Here is a 16,133-nt window from a genome sequence, read left to right as displayed (position 1 = left end):
TTGACTAATATGTCTGGTGCCTGTCTGGACTCCTGTCTTTGTTTTTTAACAATGAGATTTCCATATTTATCACAAAAACACTGCCTACAATTTAAATATTAATTTTTTGGAATTTTTTTATCTAGGATTATTTAACTTTCAAGACATTTAGTTATTTTTAGTATGGATGTACTATCTCCAACAGCCAAGGCCCAACATCCAGACCTTCAAATTCAATCAAGCTGCGTCAAATTGCACAAATTGAACATGTCCAAATAATCAAGAGTTTCTTCCTTGACGCAAACTGCCTCCTTCAGTGTCGTGGAAAACTATTCAGTACTTTAAAATGTATTTAATCCTGCTGACTTAAAACAAACAAACAAAAGGTCAGGGGTGAAAGCCTGAAAACATCCCTTGAATATAATAAACAAATGTTGTTGTACCTCACTTAAAGACTATAAGTTGAATCGCATCTTTATTTTGTTCTTTATTCCCGATCTGACCTCTGGTGCAATAACATTTCCATATTCATCACAAAAACACTACCTAATGTATATATATTTATTTTTTAGAATTTTTCTATTTAGGATTATTTAGACTTTAAAGACATTTAGTTATTTTTATTATGGAAGTAATTTGGATGCTCTTGGGGGCAACATGTTTGTTGTCATTTTCCACATCCATCGAGTTCATACCTCCAACAGCCAAGGCCCAAATGTCAGACCTTCAAATTCAATTAAGCTGCGTCAAATTGCACCAATTGAACATGTCCAAAAAAATGCAATAATCAAGAGTTTCTTCCCTGCAAAAAACTGCATCCTTCAGTGTCGTGGAAAACTATTCTGTATTTAAAAATGTATTTAATCCTGCTGACTTAAAACAAACAAACAAAAGTTCAGGGGTGAAAACCTGAAAACATCCCTTGAATATAATCCACAGCCGTGGTTGTACCTCACTTAAAGACTATACGTTGAATCCCATCTTTATTTTGTTCTTTGTTCCCGATCTGACCTCTGGTTCTTCGTCAACACTCATTACTCTGAACTCAATTCTCCCTCATTTCATTCTCCTTTCATGCATATCAAATTTTCATCCAATGCTTTAAATTCACCATGTTTCCTCCTGAATTCAATCCATCAGAAGCCGAGCAGTGATTTGTCGTCTGCCTTAACCTTTAATGATGTGTTGTGGCATAAAGAGCCTTCATAATGGCCCCGGGAGGAGGAGCATCCATTAGATTGACTGACGGGTAATAGAGGAGGCGACGTGCAGGAGGAATCGCAGCTCTCTATCACATGCATGCATGCTGATGGCAGGGGGGGGGGTCCGCCCTCGCAAAAACAAGCCTAATGATCACATATAGAGTTAATGAGGTTCAACACTCTTCAGTAGGAACAAATATGATCTGATAAACCCAACTGCGGCCTCCATATCCGGGTGGATTCAACTGCAGAGCTCATGGTGAACCACACAGGGGCGCTGTTGGATAGTTTAGTGTCATGGATACATTCTGCCACTGTTCCTATGCTCAACCTCTAGATGTCAGTAGTGAGCAATAAATGATAGACTGCCAAAAACTATTTAATGGATAAACATCCCAAAAATATGTAAAAGTTGGACATGACGGGAGGAAAACAATGTAAATGTAGATGCATAATTTCTAAGATACTGAAAACAACCACAGAAGTCAGAATGCAGTGTCCTGACTTCACCCAGCACTTGTATGTGAGAGTGGGGGGGGGGGGCAGTGGGCGGCTGTGACCTCCAGACTTTCGACAGGAATCTTCCCCTCTGTGAGTTCTCTTTCACGGCCATAGATTTAGATGCCCATCAGCAGCCGGGGTGCAGAACCGATGGTTACGGCCCAGAGTGGTGTCTTTTAAAAAGGAACGGATATCATCACAAACCATTAAAAGTCCGACTGCCCAGTGGAGGTCACTCTCATCGGAGCAGGGGGGGGGGTGTGGTGCTAGAGAAAGACACAGACGCCCGCGTGGTGGTGGTAAGAAACATCCTTTAATGATTAAACTCAAAAAGTAGCTTTGGTAACATCGCGAGCGTTTGTAAGTTCAGGTGTAAACATGGTATATAGACAGTTTAACTCAGTAATCAAAGAGAAGGGGCAGTTGTCATTAGAGGTGGACCTCTTCTAACTGAACCCAGGTAATGATCCACACACCCCCCCCACTGCAGACTAGTGTGAGATCTGAATGCATCCACCACAACACAGGATCTGACAGGAGATGTCAAGTGGAGGACATGTGTGATGCTATGAGGAGACACTGTTGACACTGAAACACAAGCTGCGTGTTTTGAATCCCTGGCATCAGGTGCCTGCCTCCTCCTCTTCCTCCTCCTCCTCCTCCTCCGAGCGTGTGTGTAACACAAGCTGATTGGATCTGCCGGAGCACGATGGCACACAGTAAAGACACTCTACTCGGCTGGACTGTAAACAGGAATCCACATGCTGCCCCCCCGGTCTCCCGGCCTGCTGAGCTTGCAGCTACTGTCGGCTGCAGCAGCTCCCTCCACCACAAACTCATCAATTCTAACATCTACTTCCATCGACTGGTGGATTTTCTCATCGCAGCCCGGAGACGCTCGTTTCCTTGTTGATATTCTGCAGCCATGCAATTCATTATAGCTCCTAATGCATCGAGTGTTAATCCAAATCCCTCGTAACAGTGGAGCACACGGGGTTAGATAATGCGAGAGTAGTTTTATTGAGTAAGCGTTTTGTGTGTTTAAGGCTGTAGATTGTCACCATCGACACGTGTTATGCACAGTAACATAGAAACAGTGTTTTACACAGTAGAAGAGGAGACACACGCGGGCAGAGAAACGGCCGAGCGACCAAACTTCAAGTATGTGAAACAGACATTTGTATCATCACTGCAAACCTCTCTGTCGCTGTCCTCAAAGAAAAAAGTTAATACTAAAATGTGTTTTTAATCCCGTCATCTGGTGTTTTTCTCATATGGCTTCAAGTGAGTGGCATTTATTTCTAGTAAAGTTAAATCAAACTAATTTTCCCCTCAAGCTATAAAGTCCCACAGGGTTATTTCCTTTATGGTATTGTTCTATTTTGGTGATTTGACTTTTTGAGTCACGAGGGCGAACGAACAAACTAACGAGGGGAAAAAGGTAACGGAGCTAAAATAAAGCTTCACGTGAAGAAACTTCACTGTGATCGAACTTGCAGAATAATACTGACATTCCAAATGACTTTTGATTTCATCAGTGCACCAACCCCAAGCTCAGATAGTCATTTTGTTTTACAGAAAATAAAAATAAAAGGTCAGACACTGCGATGTGAAATAGGCTTGTGTTCCCTAAAGAAGCAGTCGTGCACGGTTGTGTGCACGTGTACCTCTCCTCTGATCCTCGCTTTAATTCATGGCAAGCTGTTCTCCACTCGAAACAACAACACAATAACTGTTATGTCGCTATCAGTAATAGGAATGATAAATATATATATATGTAGCACCATCTTTTTTGTTGAAAATAAGAAAAAATTAAAAAACACTGAAACTTGCAAATTCACAAAATAGAAAAGGACCAAATCTACTACGCGGCTAACGCTACGTCCACGGATGTTACCACTCTGTTTGCCAAGCAAGCCTATCCGGAAAAAAAACCCAACCTCTCTATTTGTGTATACATGCACTTTGGTTAATATATATACGTCAAGAAACTTATTTTTCGTTTTTAGCTGATTCTTTGGCAGTTACCGAAACAAAAAAAAACAAAAACAAAAAATAGAGAAAGGCAACGCAACAACATAGCATCGAGTTATTTCATCATTACAAACGAACACGGAGGCACTTAATCAGCTGAAACAAAAGCTCATACAAGTATCTGTTGACGGAGCAACACAAAAACTATGTACATATATGTAAAAAGTGTTATAAATAGGTTTTAAACCATAGATACTATATACATCTTTTAAATGAGACAGTATTGGTTGTTTTTGTGTTGGTTTGGATGTTGTTTGTTGGTTTTACGCCCCCCCCTCCCCTCTCTCCATTGGTGTGACCTGGCTTTATTGGCCTGGTGACTCCTTCGGTTACTTTTCACATCACAACTTATACTCGAGGAGGAGAACTGATGACACTGGCAGCCGCTGGGGGGGAGGGGCCGGGGTTATTTACTGGGAACACTGGGATGGAGTGACCGGCTCATTCTCGCTTCCTCAAGATGACGTAGATGAGTCCGCTGATCAGCGCCAAGGGGAAGGCCACCCAGGCCAGGATGTAGGAGTAGCCGAAGGCGTTGGCCGCCGGCACCCAACCCGTGCTCATCACCGTGTAGATGATGGCGCCGCTCATCACGAACAAACCTGCAGGAGGAGGAGAAACACAGTGAGCAAACCATCAGATCCTGTTTCTCCGCTGCAGTGTCTGTGTCCTGGGATGAACTCTGTGTTTTCCCAGAAGGCATCACTCCACATTGAATTACATCCCGGCAGTGGTGGAACGTAACGAAGTAGAAATACTTCAACTGAAATTTGGCAGCAAAACGAGACTGTGTCCATTGATTTTCTCTTTTCTGTACTAGCCCTGTGCAGGCTGTTAACAAAATAGAAACTATCTTATTTTGTGTGCCTAGTTTCCCATTGCTGAGTTATCATAAGGGGCATTGTGTATCACTCTTGCTACTGATGAGAGGTTCATGTTTTATTGATATTTACAGAATGTTTTAGTGGTTATTTTGTGATTTATTAATGTTCTTGGGCAAACACAAGAGGCACTTGTTTATAGTTGACTCTTTGTTGTCTCTAGAAGTTCAGATGCACTGGTCTATTACTATTTGAACCTCAGCATCTAGGGTTCAAAATTGGTAAAATTATACATTATATACATTATATGCATATTGTTGTTATAATTTTTCAGTCAGTTGAGATAAATCCTGAGGAGAAACGTTTTGGGTTGTTTTGTGTCTGTATAGGCCTACTACATATAAAAAGCACTTTGCATTTTTAATTTTGGTACTTGTACTTTTACTTTTGATACTTAAGTACATTTCAACACCAGATACTTTTGATACTTAAGTACTTTTAATATGAGCTACTTTAAGACTTTTACTCAAGTCATTTTCTGACGGGTGACTTTTACTTTTACCGAAGTCACTTTCAGGTAAGATATCTGTACTTTTACTCAAGTATGGCTTTCAAGTACTTTGTACACCACTGTATCCCGGTGCCTCATGCTTATCGAACGCCATTCCAGCCTCCCGCCTTCTCCAGCTCTGCCCACCTCCCTGGACCGACATGGCCTGAGCTGTTTGTCAGACCCCCCCCCCGCACTGCACCGCCAGCCTGCCTGACATTTTCAACTTGTGCGGCTGGCCGAGCGCCCGGTGCCCATTCCTGTTTGGCTGTTTGGCTGAGTGGGCACCTGGGAGCCAGGCGATGTGCTGGCACGGCACCGGGGAGCCAACCTGGGATGTTGGAAAGGGCTGCCAAGAGGAGGACACAATGGACGGGCAGTGGAGCCGCTCGCTGGCCAAAGGGCACGAAGCACAATGGACAAGCGGAGACTCAAAACCATTAGCCACTGGTCCAGACTCTGCTAATTGAATTCTCTGCCACAGAAGACGCAGTGTTGGTTTGTCTGTGTGGGTGGATGTGAATGAGTGGTTTATTATCAGGCTACTCAAGTGCTGTTGTGCAAATTAAACAGATCAGAGAGCTGGAAATGTTATTTACTCGAATGTTATCGAATTGATCAGGTGAGCGATGGGCGATGCGGTTTCACAGCTTCAGTCGAGATTGAGAATTTGCTTCCTAGACAATAAATTTCAAGGGAAACGACTTGTAAAAGCCCTAAATCAATGTCGTGTCATTGTTGTGAGGACGGTGAACTCACTGGCGAGGATCTGGAAGGTTCCGGTGATGAAGAAGCGTCCGCCCTTCTGCAGGGTGAAGAGCTGGCAGAAGAAGAGGAAGAGAGACAGGCAGCTGAAGATGATGGATAGGATCATTAGAGCCTGCACCGCCTGAATCCACTCTGTAGGGGGGGAAGAAGAGATCATTGTCAATAACCTGAGACAAATATTCATCATTAGCCAGAGCACAAGTGATATATACTGTATACATGTAACATTGACTTAATGAGAGAAGGGAAGGGTAAGAGGGAACAAATAAAAAACAAGTGCATGCTTTCCCCGTGGCCTTGGCTGAACTCGAGCTTCCTGTCCGAGACAAACATAACGAGCGGGCTGATGTTGACTTCTGGGAATGTGTAATGGATCCATAACAGTGGAACCTGGGTGTCTTGTTCCTAAAAGCTCTGCACGGCCGCTCGCAGCAGGAACCTACGACTAAATGCACCACATCGATTGTCAGTGCTGGTTTTTGCCGTTAACTCATTAGACGGCTGCACTGGTGTATCTGTGCTGTTTGTCCGGAGTGTGGGGGGGGGTTCCATTTGGGCCGCCATGCCAGGAATCCCAGGATTTCCAAGCGGGGTCTATTTCTTGTCTGAGGGTTATCCATGCTGGCTATGTGGCCTCTTAGGTTTCCCAAGCATTCCCTCTTCGTCCCTCTGTATCCACCCAACTCTTCTCTTTGGGCTTATTGTCGACTGTAAATGTCAAATTTTTGGGCCCAAAGAAATTTGCTGGCACGGCCTCTTCTGTTCACTCATATGATTCAGATTTGATCGCCCAGACTAGTCATTAGAAAGTGTTTTTTTTACGATGTCTACATCCTCTATACTTGTGTTTCCATCACAACTTCTTCAGGCATCTGCGGTTTATTGATTCTCGTGCATAATGTAAATCAAAGGTATATTGTGGTTTTAATGGAGGGTGGGGGCCCGATGCATAATTTAGTCCTGCTCATACACTAACAGGAGACTTAAGTAATAACACGACTTACTTTACTGGCTGTTATGACTTTGGCGAAACACATTAGAAAACACTTAAGGCTAAAATAAAAAACACCCTATTACCTGCTAACGGGTTTATACTTTTCTCTCTGTGGCCATTTACGGAAAATGCTGCCCTTTCCCACCACAATAGAGTTAAAGGGAAAGAGAATCTGTGGAGATTGCAGATGCCGGAGTCAGATTACCTACGATAGCAGTGATGAGCACTGGTTTCAGGGACGAGATATGAGAGGAAACCGGACACGCTGCGAATCTCCATCCACGACAATACCCCGCGACTATCCTCCGCTATTGTTAATGATGTTTTCAGATGTTACATAATCGTATGTGATAACGCAGAGAGAGAAATGCTTAATCTCCCGTCCTCGTCTATAAAAAGACGCTCGCTGCTTTCTAACACGCAGTCGTCTTGTCCTCCATCCTTCCTGCTCAGGAAACGGTGACATGGGCCATTTCCTATAGCTAGGCAAAGTTCATGGCTTTTCACTGATAAGCGCGTATGACTCATGTTCACAATCTTCACGTCGATGGTTTACAACTGTGCTGCTTCGATGCGGAAGCCCCACTGAAGCCGGTCACTGTAAATTCCAAACAGGAAAATGGTTGTTTATGTTTTCTGTCTTCCCTTTCTTCTATTCTGAGACCCAACGCCCCCATGGGCCGAGGGTCAGTGATGCATTAACCTATGTTTAGCTCGTGACAACACATGTGACACGAGCACCTCTCGCCCCAGACGTCATCACAGCCAAATGAAGCCAATTCGTTTGTAACCAAGGCAACCACAAATTGGGGAAACTCTGAAGTTGCAGAAATATCCTAAAAATAACTGATGGCCGTGATCATGATTCACTTCAGAGGGAAAATTCATTGCTCAGCAGAGCTTCAAAGTAAATAAAAGCCCTTTTGAATGCCGGCTTGGCCCCTGTGTGATAACAGACCAGTATCTTCCATCTCCCAAAGCCAAAGCCCAGGCCCACACACACACACACACACACACACACACACACACACACACACACACACACACACACACACACGTCTTAAATAAACAATTTGCGTCAGTGCACTAATGAAAGCAAGTCAAACAAACTGGCTGCGCCGTCCAACTACCTGGCAGCGTGTGCAGGCGCTGCTGCCCGACAAAACACACACTGGCTGAGCGCGGCTCATTCTAGACAAATGACATCATCCGGCTGCAGCCAGCAGCTCCAGCACTGAGCCGGCAGCAGGACACACAGCCGGGGCAACAGGGATCTCACATTCAACTTGATGCTAAGTCTTTTACGTTAATTTTATTTTTAAATATTGGAATCTGCTTGGTTTTTTATCTCCAGCCCTGCAGCTGTTGTATCATTGATCCCTGCAAACTGTCACTGTGGGTTCTGATCCGAGGCCGGGCGTGACCCTCCCTCAGAATGCTATGTTCTGCCTGAGCTGGGCCAAGGTCTCCCTGCTGCTGCTTTTGCAAAACACTTCACACACACACATAGATTCTAAAACTTTAAATACTCTCCCTGCGGCCCCACCCTGATTGTCCCCGGCTCCCCGGCTCCTGTCACTATGGGCTCCCGACACACGAGACCTGAATATGGACATCACACCACGACTATTTATACAGCGGCGGCCTATCAGCTCCCACTTCAGCACGGCACTGCCACATTCTCTGCCCTAGATGGCACCAGAGTCCCAGAGGAGCCGGGACACACCCACATCATCGACATGGTGAATGTTGGATTCCAGCAAGACATTTTCCACAGTTCAAAGCCCCTCCCTTTTAATATGAAATGTGCATGGTTGAAACGCAAAGTCATCAAGTTAAGTTGGGGGCCGTGTTCAATATGCAAACCTAAAAACAAACGTATTAATGGAGAAATCCTGATGATTATCACAGTTTTACAGCATCACAGTGAAAATGCACAGTACACAAGATGTCAGAATGAGTTATAATGAAATCGGAGGCAGGTGTCTGACCTCCAGATGTAGCTGGGTCACAGTGGTATCCTCCATTGGCAGTGGAGCAGTTAAACCAGAGGTCTGAGGTGCTAGTTTCACCTGTCGTCCATACCTGCGGTCAGCAACACACAGCAAAGTATAATTTATAAAATAATCATGAACATGACAAATGTAACAGTGGTTAAATCTTTATTTCTCAGGTTTATTCATAACAATCCATCCCTATGGATGATGATCAGCTTATTTTTTCTTCATGTTATGATGTACAAATTTAATTGGAGTAAACAAACAAATGATTCCACTCACGCTGACAATTGTTGACACAAAGAGGAGAACCAGTCCAGCGACGTGCAGCAGGACGATTCCCAGGAGTAGGAGCAGCATCTTTACAGGCGATCTGCACAGTGATGAGAAGAGGAGACAAGACTCTGTCAGTGTGTGTCCGTGTGTGTGTGTGTGTGTGTGTGTGTGTGTGCGTGTGTGGCTGTCAGATCGGTGGGTCATGGGTGTGTCGCTGCAGCACGTTCAACACACAGAGTAACTTCAGCATCTAATTCAATTACATGTACAACAAATTAAATGTCATTAAACACCCTTTAACGCACAAAGCATCAAACACCACGTTTGTCGACATTATTCATATATTTGAAGTCTCTTTTTTAGTCGCTCAGACAAAACTAATTATGTTCTTTTTCAAATTGCGTCTTTAAGTACTTTAAAATGGCTTTAGAAATGACCGATGTGTTTAGAAAAGATTCCAAAAGCAGATAAATAAACCAGTGAAGTTAGATTCAGAATAATACAAGGTTACATTTAAGTAAAATGACGTATTATTGACCAGACAGACTTAGTGTGAGGCTTTTCCCTCCTCTCTCTCTCCCGGCTGTGCGCGCTGTGGAGCGGCGTGCGTCCCACAGAAAACATGAGAGTTAAGAATAAGAGACCAAAGTTCACTTACTGAGAGCGGGTTGCTTGTATTTCCACAAAAAGAAAAGACGAACGAGGAGCTTCGGGCGCAAGAATCCAAAAAACAAGTTGTCTCCAAAGAGTACGAGCGCAGCGGTAGTTCCTGTGGAAGTCTGTGTCGGACTAGATTGATGCCAGGGGGCTGACGTCCTGTTATAAAGTGAGTCTCATTATGGGAGAACAACGCCCTGCGTGCGTCGCTGCGTCATAGAGTGACCCACTGGTCCGCAGCCAGGGTTCCCAATATAGACGCGCCATGCGTAATAGCGCACTGGTTGCCTTGGTTACTTACTCGCTGCTTGTGTAGTGACATGACGGATCATTGTTTGGCTGTCGTGGTAACGAAAAGCTGCTTTCTCCACTTTCGAGGATTGTTTATTTTTTTATCCCGGACACATTGTGTTACAGTTATTGGACAAAGTATTTTGGAATTCCATATTTTATCCAGCCAAGGCTATATTTTCTCATTTGGTATTAAGAATGTATGACTTTTATAGATTCAAATATCATTAAATAAGAAATAAAACATGTATTATAGATTATATTGTCTCTTAATTTAAATCAATGGGATATTTTGAGACTGTCCATGTGTCTTTATCAGGCTTCACATCTGATTTCTTTATCTTATTCTTTATCAAAATAAGTTATTTGACCGTATCCAAAGTGGCAAATGTGCCCTGTGAATTCAACTTGTTGTTTCCTTGGCAACTACAAACACGAACTATTGGCGTGGGGTCTTTTCCCCCTCTGGTCGTCATGGAGACATCCCGGTGATTCACAGTACGTGTGAACGTGCCGGTGGGTTTGCCCGGCACACCAGCACCAGTCAGAGATAGCATCTGGGGCTCTCCTCTGTTTGACATGACTCATCTCGAGTGGGAGTGTGATGCTGTTCAACCCTGAGTGGCTGCAGCCCCCTGTTGTTAAAAACCACCCACTGGAGTTTAATCCTATAAATGTGGGTGTTGCAATCAAAGGAATTCCACGATATATGTCTAAGGAGTTTAGGGAGCGGTCAAAACTGTAAATATTTAAAAGTACGACTTGAGAAGCTTATCTCTCCCTCTCCTCTTCCTCGTAGAGTTAAGAGATAGATGATTAATCAAAGTATTTTTTTGAAGCAGCTTCTTGGAATCGAATGTTTCTTTAGCTACGCATGTACAAGGCACCGTTTCCAAATAGAATGATCTATAGGGGTTGGCTGATAACAGCGCACATATGTATATAAGTCTCTTTTCAAATTGTCAAAAAATCAATTCCACACCCTGCTCAGAAAACACCGCCCCTCTCATTCGGATGTCACATTTCCCTTCGCCTTCAGCCGCCCGGTGGAGAGGAGCTTACAGGATCTGTCCAGCCTCAGATAACCCCTGTCAGCGGTCACTCACTATTCTTCAGCCCTTATCTCACACTTCCTGTAGGCCTCCGCTTGTGTTTCTCACACTCGCATGAAAACAGACCGAGGCCTTCCTGCTGCCTCCTCACACACACACACACACACACACACACACACACACTCACACAGACACTTACAAGAACAGATCACCGCCTTGAAGTGCTGCTGAGTGAGGGCTTTGCTGCAACTCAATTAATCAGAGTACGACACGTTCTGAGGCTGAGCGGCGTAGAAGTACCTCTTTGTCTGAGTGTTCTGCTGTCGGGCGCTGATACGGTTAGTTTGTGTATTTAACCTGCTGCTCACGAGGCCTCAACTCTGATCATCTAAGCTTTAAACAGGAAAGGTTTCCAGCCATGCATGCGGGAGAACTCTTTGTTAAAAGGTGCGATGCAATACACTCCCCCTTCCCCATCCCTTATATGTCAATGTTTGTAAAAGACCGACAATCAGCGGGCCTCACGCACACGGGTGTGTTACTTTTACTGCGTTTGTGAGGCCGGGGGCGGCAGCCAAACTTTCTAGGGGAGAGCCACATAGCAAACATTCAGGGCGAGATAGGCAATAACGTATCATCGGGATGGGTTTCACCTCCGTCGTTAAGATGGCAGGACTTATCTTCACGTTAGCGCGACAGACAGCGAGAGCGGATACCAGAGCCGCAGATAGGATCTCAGCCAGGGGGCCCGAATCCGGAGAGCAGCAGTAACCTCATCCACATACCAACATCCAGGAGAGTGTTTAAACAGATGCAGCGATCATAAGTGAAGCTTCTTATTTTTCATTAAAAAATCTGCAAAAGCATTGGAAGTAAAGTCGTGCATCACCACAGACGGGACCGTGTCCTTGACTCAATTCGGCTCCACTCATGTTGATTTTAAAACGGTGTGACAGGCTTTATTCTTCCACTTGATCGCATTAAATGTAATTTCACTTATCTCGGGCTCCGACCAGAATCCATTAGCTGCGATGAATGAAGAGGCTCATACTCACGGCAGACTTGGAGACGGTGAATCTGGCGGATGCTCCTCACAGGTCAGAGGTAAAGCTCAGGCCTTCTGTCTTGAGTTTTTCAGGTTGTGGCGTCCGTCGGTCAAAAGTGCAGTCAGTCCTCGAGTCCTCTCATCAGCGGTTGTCTGTCTGTCCCCCGAGCTGCATCAGTTTAATAGCTCCCCTCCTCCTGCAGCCGTGTCAGAGTGTGACTGCCCCTCGCTCTGCTCACATTGGACTCCCTTGGCCCCGGTCAATCCAGTTTTTATCTCAGCTGGCCGGCATCAAACAAACACTTGTATGCAAAGAGGAGATTTCCTAAGCGGATAGGACGGAAAGCATGAGATAACAAGTCAGAGGAAATACAACATCAAGCAAAATGTACATATGAGTGGTTACATGTTGAAGAGGAGAAGAGATGTGGGTGTTAGGATCTAAAAGGGTTAAGAGCTAATGGTAGAGAAAGAGAGGAGAGGTAAATAGTCTGTTTGTTTGTGCGCTGATAAGTTCTGAGCTACTCCCGACTCTTGTCTTGTCATCACACTTTAATCAGACTGCACACAGGGTGCTGACAACAGAGGTAAACTGAGCCCGCGCCTTTAAAACACATCAGATACATCACAGCATGTTGTCAGTGATGTGACTGCAGACCGGCCTCATGTGACGGGTCGAGCTCAAAGGAGCGTTTTCCTTCCAAAAACCAAGGAAAGTATCTGTGTCATAATAGTAATAATAATAATACGTTTACATTTTATTTATTGCTTCATTTCATTGGTTGTTTTGATACAAAGCTCTTGCCAAACTCATTCTGACATCAACTGCTTGTTAACTCCACATTTTAAATGTACAATCATGAAAGTGCATGTACAGTATAAGCTCTAAAATATGTACATGTAGGGAAAAAACTAGAATTTGATCCAAGACTTCGTTTTTTTCCTTTCCAGCACTGTGGTTGTTCCCTTGGCAACAGACGTAATCAAATAAAAAGGATCTAATAAGTGCGGTTAGATTACAGCGCAGCCATCATCATCATCCCACTGTGATTCAGCAGAAAAGACTGCCGGGCTGCGTCCTGACCTCTGTGTCACTCCGGTATCTTCCCACTCCTCTCGGGCCCAGAGAAGAACTGAACTCGCAGATCAATGTCATGGATTATTCCAGAATTCCACATAATCGCCCGAATGACCCCGAGATTCTGGTGTTGTAGATTGTACTGTATGAACCGGTCGCCGTGGTCGACCTGTGACCTCTGGTTGGCATTCGGGCCTTTGTGGCTTATCGGTTGGAGTCCCAGCTATGTGCAGAATGCAGGGGGGGTGGAGATACAGTAATATTGATCGAATGAAGGTTTAGGGAGGTAAAGATTTCTCAGACAGCTACATGTAACCACAGGGCCGCTGAACGTGAAGCTGGCAGTTGGGATGGAAAACCACATTGAATCTTACGTCTTATCAGTCCGGTTCCAGTTTCCTCTCTGTAGCAGTTGAAGCCTGATTACTCAATGGATTCCCGCTTAGCTTCTTTTTTCAGGTTTTTTTTTGCGTCTCAAACCAACGACAGGGCGACCGAGAGGCCCCTTGAGAAAACTCAGAGTTCTGGCACGAGTTCAAAAGCCGCAGGAAGAGCTGGTTCCCATGAATGTTCAGCGCTCAGTCAAAAACCCCACTCGGCAGCAGCTTGAGCTTAAATGGATTTTAGAAAACGTTCCAGGTCTCGGAGCGAGGAGGGATTTAAAAGAGATGTTCCAGTAAACGCCATCATCCCCTGACAACACTTTAATTTAGTGTGGACACATTTTCTTAGGTTTAATTTGTCACTTTCATTTATTTCCAATCATATCAAAATACTGTAACTCATATACATCTGTTCCCTTTATATTAAACTGACATTATAATTGGATATTTGATTATATGATGTTGACCCTGCAGTTTTATATTGACATAGTTGTGATTCATTTTGGATTTCTTTTAACATTGAAGAAGGACGACATGACCTGCTCTGAACAAGATTCACGTAATAAATCTTGGTGACTGTGCCAACTTTGTCAGGCGATCAGACAGAGGCCTAAATGGAATTGGTTTTAAAATGCACTGAATACAAAACATGTGCAGAATATTTTCTTCAAATGGTCTCGTCTACAAAGAAAGAAAACAACCACAAGCACAGCATATGCAAGCTTATTTAATATAAGCCATCTGCATTAATAAATAAATTCAGTACCGGTGATCAATCCCCTGTGATCGTCACCTAACTTTACAGCTCTTTAAGCGTTTTAGCCTCTTTCAGCATATTGTTTTTAACAGAGCATGAGAAAGATGCTTTCAAATCAAACAAGTAAACAATAGTAATTCATAAAACAACAGACAAAGTTAGCAACTAGCTGGAGAAGAAGAGCAGGTCAACATAACTCCAGTTTTCCACAGATGTTCGTGGAAACCCTGTCTCCTCCATGTTGGTTGAGGTCATCGGCTCCGTCCCTTACCTTCAACGTCAAATGGCAGCATTTTTATATATGGCATATTTTTGGCTTAATATATCTGGATAGTGGGTGGAAGTGGAGACGGATCGTCCATGTTTATTTACAGTATGGTCTGTTGTAGCTACATTCCCCCTAGAGGCCAGACATTACAATACATCAGTAATAGTGCAATCAGGTAACCAACAACAAGTGTCTGTTCATTAAAAACACTTAAAGTTAAGCTCACTACTCATAATGAGGTAATATATTGTTACACGGGCATACTTTGAGTAAACACACTAGTCTCCATGACGTCCAGCACTACACTGAGTCCAAGTTTGTAATTACAGCGCCGAGTAAAAAACCCTCAGTGACTGAGACGGGTCTCCAGTGATCCGGGATCAGCTCTTTAGTTCGGTATGATGGCATGCAAGAAACACAAAATAACACGGGGCACAGGGCGTCTATAACGAGAGTGCGCGTTAAAAATAAATCTGCCAATATGTTTGGACCGCGCGGAGAATTCCAGAGTACATTCCCCATATGCGGAGGTGGTGGAGGAGGTCAAAGAGGCCTATTTGTGTCACGACCAGGCAGGGAAGCGTAACCTCAAACGAAACCTGAGAGACACAGAAACACGACTTCGTTCCACTTAACTGAACTGTCTCTTCGGGGGCACGTCCATTATGTGTTTGTGGGACCTACTGAAAGAAAAAGAGTTGGAAGAGGAAAAGAAAGAAGGGACGGATAAAGGGAGAGAACACTCGATTGTTTGCCGTCTGTCCGTGTGTTTAATTACAAGGTGATGAGAGCAGCGAGGCTTTTGATGAACGAGAGACAACACGGGGTCTTTCTTCTGCCGTACCAGGGCTCAGGAATGTGGCTGGGCACAGACACACACACACACACACACAGACACACACACACACACACACACACACACACACACACACACACACACACACACACACACACACACACACACGCACACACACACACACATCTCCATGACTTCAGACTCTACATTGATTTCTTGGAGACTCACTCTAACCTTAATCATAGTTACTACGTGCCTAGGATCAGAATATCCTTGATACCTTACGTTTACTATTACTACCACTCTACTACATGTCTTCACAAATAAACCACACACATACCCCAGGGTCAGTAGGCACGTTGTCGTGACAGAAATGATGACATCGGCAGAACCAGAGAAACGAACTCGCAGTTTTCATGACGTTTCAGATTTACGGAGTCCGATAAACCACCTACGCGTTTTCTGTCTTGATCCTTACACGAAGCAAATGTTGATTCTCCTCGAGTGCCGCCATCTTTTAGTGTGGATACCACACGCAATTCCGGAGGTGGCAGAAACATCTGTCCTAGCGCTCTACCATCTTTAGTGTGAGTTCTGTGGTGTGCCCCCTACTGGTGTCCTCAAGTAACACACATAGTTAAGGTTGCCTACGTGTACATGTGGTCAAACGGCGAGTATATCGCA

General features: G+C 44.2%; 1 protein-coding gene across 1 annotated transcript; it reads right to left on the bottom strand.

The window, feature by feature from the left end:
• Positions 1-1,973: 1,973 nt before the first annotated feature.
• On the bottom strand, positions 1,974-9,943 carry pmp22b (peripheral myelin protein 22b). Its single transcript, XM_061095117.1, has 5 exons — positions 9,781-9,943; positions 9,129-9,219; positions 8,841-8,934; positions 5,847-5,987; positions 1,974-4,318 (listed from the first exon to the last, which is right to left on the bottom strand). The coding sequence occupies exons 2-5, from the start codon at positions 9,204-9,206 to the stop codon at positions 4,158-4,160; spliced, it is 474 nt and encodes a 157-aa protein (XP_060951100.1). The 5' UTR covers positions 9,207-9,219; positions 9,781-9,943; the 3' UTR covers positions 1,974-4,157.
• Between the last annotated feature and the right edge of the window lie 6,190 nt (positions 9,944-16,133).

The sequence above is a fragment of the Limanda limanda genome, chromosome 21 (genome assembly GCF_963576545.1).
Source record: "Limanda limanda chromosome 21, fLimLim1.1, whole genome shotgun sequence".
Lineage (NCBI taxonomy): Eukaryota > Metazoa > Chordata > Actinopteri > Pleuronectiformes > Pleuronectidae > Limanda > Limanda limanda.
This window is presented reverse-complemented; position numbering and strand designations above follow the sequence as displayed.